This window comes from Centroberyx gerrardi, chromosome 17 (assembly GCF_048128805.1).
Source record: "Centroberyx gerrardi isolate f3 chromosome 17, fCenGer3.hap1.cur.20231027, whole genome shotgun sequence".
Lineage (NCBI taxonomy): Eukaryota > Metazoa > Chordata > Actinopteri > Beryciformes > Berycidae > Centroberyx > Centroberyx gerrardi.
The window spans coordinates 13,950,208-13,964,852 of record NC_136013.1 but is presented as its reverse complement, the minus strand read 5'-3'; the positions used below and the strand labels follow the sequence as shown (position 1 = coordinate 13,964,852).

The 14,645-nt window shown below is 43.3% G+C and overlaps 1 protein-coding gene across 3 annotated transcripts in view; it reads right to left on the bottom strand.

Moving 5' to 3' along the window:
- evla (Enah/Vasp-like a) overlaps positions 1-12,806 on the bottom strand; it is a 29,534-nt gene extending 16,728 nt beyond the window's left edge. For 2 of the 3 annotated variants that reach the window (XM_078289503.1, XM_071904237.2), the window contains exon 1: positions 12,635-12,806. In XM_078289503.1, coding sequence (XP_078145629.1) covers positions 12,635-12,657 — 23 coding nt within the window. In that variant the 5' untranslated portion in view covers positions 12,658-12,806. Of the gene's footprint in view, positions 1-8,529; positions 8,619-12,634 lie in introns of those variants that run through there. The other variant, XM_078289502.1, reaches the window with a different exon arrangement.
- Positions 12,807-14,645: the final 1,839 nt, after the last annotated feature.

Here is a 14,645-nt window from a genome sequence, read left to right as displayed (position 1 = left end):
GTGCAACAATATTAGAAAGTCTCTATCAACGCAGGACATGCACATCATGTAGTTCTTAAGGGAGAAGCCTTAAAGCTCACTTGACAGATGCATTTCAGCAACAAGTACCAGATTACAACCACCATCCATCCATCAAATATCCATTACTCCCCAGTGCACGGCTGTTATCAATATCAAAGCAATCAAAACACAACTTCAAGTCCATGCCAGTGCTTCTAATGGACAGATAATCAGCTGTCAATAGCCAATAATCAGTCTCACAGCCACTACTATACGGTTAAGCCATTGATTCAAAGTCAGATCAGATAGTTTGGTTTACCCTCTCTGTGACATGTCCGGATGTCGCGAGCAGGCAAGAGTAAGAGAAAGTCAGACGTGACACCGATGGTTCGACTGAAAAACGGCTACACAATAAATAGCCCACATCCAGGGAAACAGGAACTTCAAAACCAAACAGGAAACATGTTTGTCATTAATAGGAGCAGATGTGTAATGCGATGTACTTCAAATACATTCAAATATAGTACGGCCTCTATTCTCAATAATTCACTCCAGATAAAATCTAAAACGCTGTTTAACTGGCCCTGACACCGAGGCAAAACAAACCACATGCAAACACCCTCCCTTCTCATGCCAGGACAAGAGAAGAACACAAATCAGGTCCTTGTCAGTGGAAAATAATAATCAATTGAATCACTGATAAGCCGGGCTGGAGTGTATGGCAATCTGAAAATGTGATTATGGCTTGAACTCCACTCCTTCTCCTCCTCCTCCTGTGCTTGAGGAGAAGCTCCTATTCTAAAAAGCAAAACCATAATGGAGCACTGCAGACATAATACCATTTCCTAAATCTCTAAACAAGTTAAACAGACTCTCTAATCACATAACAGACACTTCTCTCCACATCAGAGACCTGACAGACCACCGAAGTCTCACTGGGAAAAGAGAGGGAAGGGAGGAGGGAGGCGGCGGCGGCGGCGGCGGCTGCATCTCTGTGATGGATCTTCTTACAAAAACAAGCCCTATTTCTGGAGCGGTTTGGGCCAGAGGGCTAGAATGCCTTGAGCCTGATGCTGACGGTTTCAGTTCTCTTCAAGCCGTCAGAAATAAAGCAGCCCCGTCTTTTACGTATATTGCTCAATCAACACATCATGAGATGCAGAGCACTAAAATGATCTGGCTCAGACAGTTCCTGCTTGGTCCTACAGTGGTTTAGAAACTGGATCAGCACAGTCCAGTCCAGTTCAGTTCAGTTCACTTAGCGGTTTGAAAAGACACCTTCACCACTTCTGACAGTGTGCTAAACGGTTATGTGTGTGATCCAGTTACTGAGGGTGGCGGACTCTCTCTAGGTCACATGACCAAAAGGAGACAGGACACATAATAGCTGTTTAACATGACAGCTGCTTCTACTGACTTAAAAAAAAAAAAGGCTCTGAGCTCACATGCTCGGTGCTTGGCAGAATTTTAGTCGACCGGGAGAGAAGCAGAGAGTAAAAAAAAAAAAGATGGTAGAGCGGGGAGATATGAGAGAGAGAGGGAGAGAGAGAGAGAGAGAGAGAGAGAGAGAAAGAGAGAGAGAAAACAGAGTGACTATGTGTTTGTTATGATAGTACGGCGGGCAATACGGCATGTCATAATCTGAAAAAGGTCAGCTATGGCTGAAAATCACAATCACTGACATTAAGATAACATGATGAATCAAACTGATGTTCGGAGCAGGAAGGTACGCAACACGTCTGAAGGTCAAATGGAAGCACTCGTCAACATATTGAAAAACTAAAATTGTAGGTCTCACACTGCGACTTTTGCTTTCTTTAGACACAATCAATTTCAATCAATTTTTAAGTGCAGAATCACTCAACGGCGGAAATACTACGTTTTCCACACCACTCATGAGACGAGTGCAAATATTTTTGACCACAAAATTAGTAAATGGCGATGAATGAATGTCAGTGGAAGATGATGTAGGAATGCATCATGGGTGATGTATGGGTGATTTAAGCAGGTGAAGAATCCTTATATGATCTACAGTTGGCTTATAATTTGGACAGCGCTGTCCTGTTCCCTCTGTCTCCCACTCCAATGCCCGCTGGTCTTTTCCCTCTCTCCTATTCTATAGACTCCATCTTTAAAAATGCATTAGCACTATCCCCACATCCAACTCATGAATAAAAAAGGAAATACTGTACGTTTTCCACACCACTCATGAGACGAGTGCAAATATTTTTGACCAAATATTTTAATTTTCCCGCATGTGCAGTGGCTATTTAAGCCATTTCCTTCATTAATATGCATTGTATCGTTTTAAAAAGATAGTATTCATTTTTTCCACATAGAGGAAATACTTGTATACTGTATCTGAAGCGTTAGCCTGGAAAATGGATCAACTTGAACTGATACACAGCAGTTGATAGCAGGCCAGTGGCTCTCCTCCAAGCGTCTGACCCTGCGTTTTGCTACCTCAACGGCGGCTTGATAACATTCACCTCCAGAGACAACGAGAAAAAGAGGGGCAGAGGGTGCAGAGGATGGAGAGAGAAAGACATGGAAAGAGAGAAAATGAGAGAGCAGAGACAGGGAGAGAGGAGATGAGTGCTTCCCCATGTCAAATAAGTCTTATAGGCAAGCGGTGAAAAGGAGGCCACATTCCCAGGCTTTTGAATTAAGCAAAGCACTGCCCTACACACATGGTTAAACATATGTGCCCTCCCCTCCTCCACACCCATCCTACACACACACACACACACACTTTCCGAGTGTTGTGGCTGTGTGTTTTCCCTCCCAGCCCAGTCCATTAGCAGAATTCTTAGTGCTGGAGGGTCTGATCTAGTCCTTGCAAATATCGTGTGTATGTGTGTGAGTTTGAGTGTGTACATTAGGAACAGTAGTTTTGTGTTTCTTCAAAAAAAAAAGCTGTGAGATTTGCCAGTGTTACAATTTGGTCAATTTTCTGCCCGGATTTATTTGGGCTGGGAAAGCGTTTCCTTGGCAAACTGAGATAGGGGTTGACGGGGTGGGGTGGGGTGATGTCGAGGCATCCTCTCTGGGTAGCGCCCAAGGGCAGAGCTTCTGTTATCATGGCAATTAGCTTTTGTTGCCGGGGTAATTGTTTCATAGTGCTGGTTCACAGTGGAAGGCCCCCGAACAGACCCGAACAAATGATGAGTCATTCAACAGAGCCGTGCACTGCTGGCTCGTGACAGCAGTTTAGATTCGTTAGGTCCTTTGTTTCCGTGATAAAAACGAAATGTCAAAAACCACTTAGGCTATCATGGCTGTGCAGAAGTGCAGTGTCAGCAGAACTCTATTCATGTTGAACAAACGAACCAAAGGTATATCATGACAAAGCTAGTGATGAGTATGAGTGAAACTTCCTCATGCATTTAAGCTTCACCCTCCACCCTCCATAAGCTTTTAAGAATGAGCCATTAGTAACTCAATCTGCGTACAGAACGTGTTGAATATAAGGAGAATTGATAGTTTGATGAGTGCAAACAGGTAAAACCGCGGAGGAGCTCTCATTTGAGAAAATCCAAATAAACATTTTTTTCAATTGTCACATCTGGGGAAAGATGAATAGACAAGGTGAAGAATTAATGAGCCTGAGCATCCACTGTACCACAGGGGTGCGGCAGTCGCTCTGCAGAGCTGGTGACAAATTAATTTACCCCAATTAATCAATTCATTTCATGCAAATTAGCCAGCTTTCAAAACTCATATCCTCTTGTAAAGCCAAAAGAGAGATGAGGAAGGCGGGAACGAAAGCAACCACAGAGGCAAAAGAGCTTCCCTTACAGCAGGAGGGTTAATTACACTGTTTTATTCATCCCTGGTTGGTACTGTAGCTAACACACGCATGCACACACTCACACACACACACACACACACACACACACACACACACACACACACACACAAACAAACATAGACAGACAGTTTGTAACTCAATCCAAGGGTTGTCTGCTAAATAAGCCATGACCTCCTCAGGTAGGAGACATTTATCTCATGTCCAGCGGAGCAATACACTGCTGTAACATCACTCTGTCTCCAACATCCGACTGCTGAGGGCGTGGAAAGTCTCCAAATCATTTCCACAGCAAATTCACACAGTTGACTGCAAGTGGAAGCTCTCAGGGTCAGCCTATAAAATAAGCACAATAACTCAACACACTGTGCTGTGAAATGGAAAGCACAGAAAAAAAAACTCAATCAGGTCTGCTGTGCCACTTCCATTCTCAGCTTTGTCTTGGGAGAGCGAACCTGTCCAGCCTATGTTGTGAAGTCCTGTCACCCTTTTTTCAAAGCAGAATAGGGATATACTGTATTATTATACACCCACACATAGATTATGGTGCCCATACATACACCCAAAATAACAGTCACAGCTATTTTTAGCAGAGGGCCAGATTAGTGAACAGAGAGGACTGCAGAAACAGGCGCACACACACACACACACACACACACACACACACACACACACACACACATATTGGTTACTGGGTATGCATTTGGTTAGTTGTCTGTTATTATTACGCTCACCAGGAGGATTGTAGCCTCTAGGGTTCACTGGGCACTTTGGGGCAGGGCAAAACCACCGCCTGTGTTCCATAGTATGAAGGGGCGTGGTGGACGTTTACAGTATGCATGCCTCTGTGTGTGTGTGTGTGTGTGTTTGGGCGTGAGCTTGTATATTTGGGTGGGTGGGTGTGGGGGTCCAGCTGACAGAAGGAAGAGGTCTGTCTGAGTGGCTGGATTAGAGACAGGGCCTGGCAGGCAGATCATTACCTCACTGCAGTCTTAAATCTAAATTAACCAGGACTTAACTCTCTTACAAGACCTCTAATCTGCTTCACAGGGAAAGTAGCGTTCACAGGCAGAGGGAGGGAAGGAGGCCTGCGGGAACTAAAAACAGCACAAGCCAACTTTATTGCTGAGAAACAGTGTGAAGCCCGGTTATTAGTAAGCAAGCACACTGAGCACAGAGAGGGTAGAAGAGAAGGCACTTGGTTGTACAAAGGAAACAGTGAGAGAAGTACGCAGTAGATTCTTTAGGGAGGGAGGCCGGCTTTCAGGGATTGAAGTTATGCTGCTGCATGTGATGTAACCCTGCGGCCACCAAGCTAAGTGGAACAAGGTTATTAAACTTAAAGGAGAATACCGGTGTCATATAGAGTTATAGTCAATTTACTGTTTATGTTTCCTCCAATCATTTTGCAATGCATGCCGTATGTAGTTGGATTTTTTAACATTTACTCATGTTTTTTGTTGTTTTTACTTTATGATGTCAAACCTAGCTTGAAATTAGCTGCTGTCCCTGCTAACAAAGGCAGTCCAAATAAGAAGACATGGATGTGACAATAAAGGTTATATGGCGACATGTTTTGAGTGATTATTGAATATGAAAATACTCAACTCAGGCACAATGAAATAATGATAAAACAGAAACTTTGGCAAAAACCAAATTAAGGCTTCATGTTTACTGTGATGGATTATGTATCTTGGGCACTTTTCAAGTCTGTTTACTGTACAAAAATGAATTTCAGCAACTGAGCGCTGATAGCTGATATCAGCAGGAATAAAGGAGAAGGCACAAACCGTTGGCACAACCTTAAACAAAACAACGGTATTGTCCTTTAATGACGACAGCTTGGCAATTTGGTTGGAAGACAAGTTTGTATAAATGATGCAACTATAGTACAGTCAGCCTGAACAATAGCGCTTATAGTGAATATAATATCAAATCACACTGTAAGTTGTAAGCTGCCAGCAGCAAATAGGGCAACTACACTGTCAGAAAAAAAGGCACAGAGTTGTAGCTTTTTTTCTGAGGCTGCACCACAGACCTATTTTCTCCTGTGATATAGAACCACATTCTATATAGAATCACTATGGGGGATATTAGTGCTGAACACAGAGTAATGCGCTTTCATAGCAGGCATGATTAAGACCGCAATAATGAGGATTTAAAGAATTTAAAACAGAGCTTTGATAGCACAAAAATGCCTCCATCTCCTCCACTAATGCATCATGTTTCTACTAAGAACAACTCTATTATATACTGGCACACAGCAGATAGAATTTTCATAATCTATACGATGTCACCAAAGCCTCAACGTCCACGCTCCATCACTCTGTCCTGGTCATGCTCGTACTGTACTACACCATACTGTGTTTATCTAACCTCTGCCCCACTTATACACAAAGTACAGTGCAATACTGCTGAATGGGCTACAATTAAGCCCCAAATGGGCGAGAGAGAGAGCGAGAGAGCGAGAGAGAGAGAGAGAGAGAGAGAGAGAGAGAGAGAGAGAGAGAGAGAGAGAGAGAGAGAGAGAGAGAGAGAGAGACAGGGGAGCGCTGCAGGCCTTAATGGCATTAATGCAAACCACATTAATGTGCTTATGTTCTTAGCTAAATGTCGTGCTTGTTGTGTGCAAAAAGCTCAATCTCATGCCTTGTATCGGTTTGCGTTGCTGCTACTTTTAATTCACACACAAATATCAGAACACAGTAGCAGTGAACGCATGACCCACATTCTGTATTTCCTTGACTGTGTGATTAACATGTATTGCAATGCACTGCCACAGTGCTGTTATTGTATCAGCTCTACTGGCACTAAAACAGGCAGAACAGCTCAGTGACTTTGTTCAAAGGAATGTCACTTTACATGTAGTTAAATTCAGTTTGTGACATTGATTCAGGACGTAGATCCTGACTCTCTCACTGTACTTAATATTCAAATGCTGTTGTTGATCAATGCTGCAGTTACAGAGGGTATAGAGGGTAATATGTGGTAATAGAAGGAAACGGGAAGTATCACAGGGTAAAAAGAGGTAATAGGAGACATTATGAGGTAATAAGAGGTAATAGGATGCTACATGTGTAAGTTTATCATGTTTTTTTTTTTTTCAGTTTCACTGTTTTACACCAGAGCTTTTCTATTAGGAGCTCTATGGTGTGTAATCAGGATATCATGATATAAACACTAATCAGCGTTTTGTTATCTATATTTTTACCATCTACTCTGTTGTAGTTCTTTTCAAAAGTGGCACATTGAAATCACTCATTAGGTGTGATGGGCGGAGCAGTTTGTTTCATAACATGAAACAAACTAACAAAAAAACAGGACAAAAATAGCCAGATCCATGTTATTCATAAAATTATACTGCTGATTTCTGAAATCTACAAAAACTTAAATGTTGTTGATTCATGGTAATTTTTTGTAATGTGTACACTGCTGTATCTGTATCTGTCTGTCTGTATCTGTACACTGCTCTATCTGGCTATCAGAGCCGAGAGCAAAGAGGGCTGAAGTCATGATGCTCTAATGTCAGGTCTTAATGGCCAGGCAGCTGCATGTGTGCTAGTGGTCCAGGTCAGCTGTAAGGAGCAGCTGCACGTACTGTACAGATAAAACCTCATTGTCCTTTATTTTTATCACCCACCCTCCCCCCTCCTTCTCCCTCTCCCTCATGATGACAAGACAGCCAACATAGCTGTTTGATCCTCCAGCTCTCATCTGGGACAGCGGCAGCATGAAAACCTCCCTCCCCTCTCTCTCCATCGCTTCCCTCCATCTTCCATCCCTCCATCTCCTGGCAGAGAACAGAGAGAGAGAGAGAGCGAGGGAGAGGGAGAGGGAGAGAGAGAAGGGCACTGGCCCGAAAGGCTGTCGTTTTAGCCAGAAGCCATGCTGTCTTCAATACTTGTGTAAATTAAACATGTATGGAGCCCTTACAGCGCCCTGCTATTCAGAGATACAATATATGGGGCTGCAGAGTGTGTAGAATAAAGGAGACGCTCAGTGTTCGTGTTCACACAGCAGGCGGTTTCTATCAGCTGCGGCTCTCTGGAAATGTCGCTGGCTTTGACAGAAAAGATGTGACCGGGAGGGAGGAAAGACAAAAAGAGGATCGTCAAAAAAAAGAGCAGAGTGCGACACTATGATTTGAACTTTTGACTTTTGAAATCTATCACTCATTGTGATGGAGGATGATAAAAGAAATATAACTATTCATCTACGCAATGATAAAGCTTTACTATTAAATAGACACACAATACCAACAAAATGCTGTTTTGTTTTTGCAGTTTGTGCCAAATCAAATGAAATCATCTGTGCATACGATAACTAATCCAAAATAACCTAAATTCTGTAGCTAAACAACAGTTTGTAGAGGCCAGATTAAGATTAGAGATTAGTATTTTAGCTCTGATTAAAATACAACAGGGAAAGATTTAGCTTCCTATCACGGACCAACACCCTCTGTGCTGCTGGCATATAGTAACACTCTCCTCGCACAGAATGAGTAAACCCAGTTGACCAAACTAACAGATGTCAAGTACACACAACCCATCTGAATTAGCAGAAGCACTATCATGTTCACCCCGAAATGTTTTCATCCCTCTACGCTTTGATTCCAATTAATGCCTCTGACACTTAACATCTGTCACCCACCACTGACATACACTGGAAATGGGACTGAACACACAGACAGACACAAACTTGTACAAAGTATGGGAACAAACCTGGCAGCGATGTGGCTGTAGAACAAACCTGAGTCACTGACACTCTGAGGGAGGCAGTAACGCAGCACTTGGAGCCGATGTATATCCATTTTGGTAAAGGGAAACGGAATCAGCAGCGGCAATCTATGGCACAAACTCGTTTTTGTGCTGCTCCATCACCTATTTATGTCCTTTATATAAGCCTCAAAAACTGTACTTCATTAAAAGCAGCATAATCCTCATGCTGAAAGCCTGTGACATAAATTACGAACAGGAGCGGTGGCCATATAAATGACCCAAAGATAGGAAAATATCACAAATATCCACTTAAAAATGGAGTGAGATTACAAACGTCCCACAGTTATGAATTCTTATATTACTGCATCCGGAGCCTCGTATGAGACTGATGATCCATCCATCCAGCAACAAAGAGATGACTGACTGACAGACTGGCAGAGATGAAGTCATTGACCAGCCTGTTGTCTGACCGCATAACAGATGAGCATGTGCTTGTGTGTGTGTGTGTATGTGTGTGTGTGTATGTGCGCATCATTGAACCTCTGTGCTATTGTCATACTGTTACCCCAAAGGAGATTACCTCATATCCGTCTAACTAGACCCTTCCCCCCATCCAGATTCTTCTACCACACACACACACACACACACACACACGCACAGACGTGGTGAACCATCAAGCGCTATAGTTTAGGGGGTGTGTGTGTGTGAACCCCCTCCCCTTGAACCCAGCCTGCTGTTGCCATAGCCACCCAGTATTAGACAGGGTCTAAGCCATTGAATTACACCAACAGCGGTCTATACTGTGGTCTGTTCCTATTGATTGGGATGCCCTCTAGCTCACGGGACAGATGTAGCGGGCGAATACACACCAACATGTACAACACACACTAACTAGAGGAGGTATGTGTGCTAAATGTCCATTAACATGAGCAAGCCCTAATGCTCAATCATTATTTAACGCAGTGGGGTACCAATCTGAAAGTCAGAAGCTTCCATCAGCACACACAGATTCACTCTCTCTCTCAGTCTCTCTCTCTTTCTGTCTCTCTCTCTCTCTCTCTCTCTCTCTCTCTCAGTCTCTCTCTCTCTCTCTCTTTCTGTCTCTCTCTCTCTCTCTCTCTCTCTCAGTCTCTCTCTCTCTCTCTGTCTGTCTCTCTCTCTCACACACACACACACACACACACATACTGTACATGATCCAAGTCCCAAGACTGAGGATTCTTCGTAGTGAGACTGACAGAATGTTCCTCTTTGAACTTTGACCTCTCCGGTTCACTGGTCGTCACCCTAGCGGCTGACCTCATGCGCCGTGGTGACAGCAAACAACACAAATGACACAGAGTCACACGCCGCCAAGGGGGACGACTGGCACCGCGTGGCAGAAAATGCCAGTTGTGATTGGTTAAATGAGGGTTACAGTCAACAGTGATTGGTCACACGAGGTCCGAGCCAAGGAGAATTACTGTTGGCTCGTCCGCAGCGCTGAGCGTCCAGCTGGACTGCAGGTCGTGTCCATGACAGGTTAGGCTAACGCTAACAAGTTGTATGTGTGACAGACGAGACTCCAACACAACCTGAGGAGGGGATGCTGCCTGTTGCTGGAGGCAAGGCTGACATTTACACCAGGAGAACAGGCCACAGATAAAACGCTCAAGGGCAGGTGATTAGAGTCAAGATCAAACATGTGTCGCTAATATGTGCATGTGGTTGCCCCATGTTTTATTCATGTACTGAGGCTGAGATTATTGCCTGTTAGAAAAACAAAACTAAAATATGAGAAAGATGTTTACAGCCTGTTTCATGTATTTTTATATACACTGTATTATTAATACTCACTGCAAAAAAATATTTTTTCCTGTTTTTAGGTACAATTTAAGTCATGGCTGGAAATGTGATGATTGAGGAAAAAAATGACCAAAATAATACAGCTTTGTTTTTCACTATTATTATTATAATTATTATTAAAAATTGTATACCTACTTTTGAAACATCTGATATGTCAAATTAGTGTGCAAACTCTAAGGAGCACAGGCTCATCCTTTTGTGCAATTTAATATTTCTCATTTATGAGGGTGAGGCATCTTATAAGCCCTTCTGGGTCTCTACCCCCATCCTGTATATATCCATGTATATCCATGTATACTTATTTTTTTTTTTTTTTCTAACTCAAGATTGAGGGCTTCTTTGATAAAACATGGATCAGGAAGCAGTGGCTTTGAGCCATAAAATCAGTAAATTGCATAATGAAAATCTACCTTCATATAGGGAGATGAGATAAATGGTCATAATGTTCCTGATACAGTAAGCTGATACTGCTCGCCAACAAAAATCGGTCCCAGAAGAAAGTAGGCATATTGACCCCCATAATGACGTAACTTATTCATTACATACATCTATAGATGCCAACTGGCCTTCAGGCTAATTGTCATGGACACATATGGATAGCGACCCCCCCCCCCCCCCCCCCCTCGCCGCCGCCCCTCCCCCACCTCTCCTCCTCGCTCCACCCTCCTCAGCGCTCTCCGGTGCTCGTCCTGACACTAATCCTGATCCTTAAAGGGAAACAGCACTTCCGTTTGGAGCAAAACACTCTATAGGATACACAGCGTCACAGAGAGGAGATGCAGCAGGCGGCACGGCATGCAGAACCGTCTGAGAGGAAAGAGCTGAGCGAATGAACTTCAGCCGGTCCATCTTTGATAATAACTATGATCTTCCAGACAGTGCAGCATTAAATAAACCTGCACACTTTGTATTTTTCCATGTATCCACCTCCACCTCCATGTATCTACTGTATTGGAATGTGTACAGTTGTTATCTTCTTAACCCACGTGCAGGGACTGTGGTTTGAAATATTAGGAGGATAGCAGAGAATGAAAGAGAGGAAAAGGGCGAGATGAGAAAGGGAGGAAAAGCTGGGGTGACATTAGAGGGGAGAACTGAAGGGGAAATGGGAAGAAATCACAGACGAAGAGTTTGAGCAAAAGTAGTTTTTGAAATGATGCAAGTAGCAGAAGCACAGTAGCGGCTTCAAGGTCACACACTAACTGGAGTTATGTAGAGCGAATATAAGGACAAACAGCTTGAGAAATGATATCGTGAATATAATTTCCTCTTGTAACATGCTGTCTCTGCACATAATCCTGCAAGTAATGCAAGAGCTAAATGACCCTGTCCATATCTGCGGTCGCTCATAAATAATGAACATACTGAGAGGGAGAGAGAGAGAGAGAAAGAGAGATAGAGAGACAGAGAGAGAGAGGTTTTCCTTCTGTTGTACAGTGCTTTTACAGTAGATTACTAGAGTGCATGCTATCAGGCGTAAACCTCTGATGTATCTACTCCGGTCCACATCTGTATTTGAGCTTCAACAAATCACCATGTTCTGCAGTAATCTGCCAAGGCCATATTATGTAGAGACCCTTCTAGCCTTCTATCCCTCTCTCATCTGGCTTTTGATAGTCCCACTCATTCAGCCATTCAGAGATTAGCGCTCTCTCTCTTCCTGTTTCTTTCTCTCACACACACACTCACACACACGCAATGAGTCAGATGGGATCAATCCAGTGGACGATCCAGAGCAGCTGAGCGGACGCACTGACAGACAGCGAGAAACTCATTCCTTCTTCCCCAGAAAAGATTGAACCAATGAGAGATTGCTGAGGTTAACCAATCAGGCCTCGCTGCTAACAGCTGGCAAGAGGGAGAGAGAAACTAGAGAGAGAGAGGTGGAGAGAAAGAGAGAGAGAAGAAAGTCAGCAACTCCTGGAGGAGCTTTTCCTCTCCCCTTTTTCCTCACTTTCTCTCCAACTCAAGCCAATTCCACAATTCAACAGCATATAGAGCTGGAATGATATTGAGAATGACAGAGAAAGAGAGAGAAAGAGAGAGAGAGAGAGAGAGACAGAAATACCAAGGTTTCCTGCTGACAAACAATGCTCCATATGCCGTTTGAAGATCCAAACACAGTAACGCAGCTGAAAACTGAGCCAGGCTTTAAACAGAAACACAACATATTCCTATTCTGAAGCACAGAGAAGAGAGAGAGAGAGAGAGAGAGAGAGAGAGAGAGAGAGAGAGAGGATGATGAGGAGTCATGTTTCCTTACCCGAAGTCGTCAAGGGAATACATGTTGCAGAAGAAGACAGTCCTCAAGCATAGGATGAAAGGAGGTAGGGGGAGATTATGGAGGAGAGGGGGAAGCGTTGGCGAGAGAGGAGAGAGCGGTACGCATGCTGTCCGGCGCTGCAGTAAACTCAACTCCCCCCCCCTCTCTTTACATCCTCTGAGCGGTTTGAAAATCCACCACGCCAACAGAGCAGACACCCTGAGACGGCATGCATGAAGGAGTAAGTAAGACTGAGAGAGAGAGAGAGAGAGAAGGAAGGAGTATGAGAGAGCGAGGAGGAGGAGGAGGAGGAGGAGGGAGCGCAGGAGTGTTGCAACAGACTAAGGGAATGCAAGAGAGAGAGAGAGAGAGAGAGAGAGAGAACATGTGACCAGTCCAGGCCAGTCACCTCGCTCCGCTCTAAGGATTGGAGTGCTGTCTCTCAGCCTCCAAGGAATCATTTCCACTGGATGGAAATTACATGTTAACCTATATAGGAAACAACAGCGCCTTTACACCCAGCTGTCTGTAGGACATAAACGCATAAAGCATAAAGCAGAAAAAAACTACAATAAAACTATCAATAGAGTCTAGAGCAACATAGATCAATCTGCTAACTGAATTTAACAGTAAGAAAAGCATATAAAACCGCTAATTAACCTATAGAATAAGAGTTCAGCCTGCGTAAAGAGCACAACATTCAAACTCAAAATCAGGCGAACTGCATGAATTAAGCAGTCGAAGGCAGACTGAAACACAAGTAGACGATCTCTGTTTCACATGTTCCAGCTACAAAGTTCTCCTTCTCCTAGCATAACATTTGCGGTTTCCTTGTGGCTTTATAAGAATTTGTCCTGAACAGTGGTCCATCTGGCTGAGGCAAACTTAGACTATTAAGCTGCTTTGCCACAGCAAGCCAAGGTGTGGGAAACAAACAAAGAGCATTCTAGTCTTCTAAAGATTAGGAGGCTTGGTGGGTTTAAAAACTAGTAAGCAGATGTACCGTGCGGCTAAAAAGCAGTCGGCAAGGTGGGTGAAATATAACATTAGAATCTTTGCTAAAATAAGTAGCCTCAGGAGGTTTAAACAGAAGCTAATGTATATTTATGTAACACTGAAATAAGTAGGAAGCACTAGCTGTAGAGCAATATACAATATTAGATCGGGAGTAAACTGTATATAGGATGCTGTGTTCAAAACCTGGGGGGTGTAAACTGAGAGAGAGAGAGAGAGGGGGGGAAGAGAGAGAGAGAGAGAGAGAGAGAGAGAGAGAGAGAGAGAGAGAGAGAGAGAGAGAGACAGTATGTGGTGGGGTCATCTGATATGGCCTAGGGACGCATGATGCATCTTCATTATTAACTCTCCACGGACATGAAGGTTGCAGGCATATGATTTCATATTGATGCATGGAATATGGTGGAAAATTACCACATTACAATACGATGGGCATGCATGTAATGTCTTGTGATGTTTAGCGTATAATGCATATGATAATGGGAAATGAAAGGAAAGGTGGAAGGGAGAGAGAAGGGGGATCGCATGGTCTGCAGTTTAGCTTGCGGAGGCACCAAGGCACTTCAAATGAAACAGAGATAATCTAGAATAATACACAAATATGAACTATGCTGCCTATTGTTTTATCTCTTACAAAAGAAGCAACACCTACGCACAATGCAAATATGCTGCACTTATTAATTGCTGATGAAACCTATCTAGCTGGTCTTCATAATACACAGGCTAAACTAATGTGTTATCATCACTAGGGTTATCTCACAATACAATACAATACGATGCGATACGATGCGATACGATACGATACGATACAATATGATATGATACGATGCGATGCGATACACTATATTGGGTTCATGATTCAATACAACCACGATACGATGTAATAAATAAAAGTTCAATGACAACAAAATCTGACTGTGCAGAATTACGTTTATTTCTGAGCCACAAATCTTTCTAGCGATGGCATTGGTTAGCTAGAATGTAAACAACAATTTAA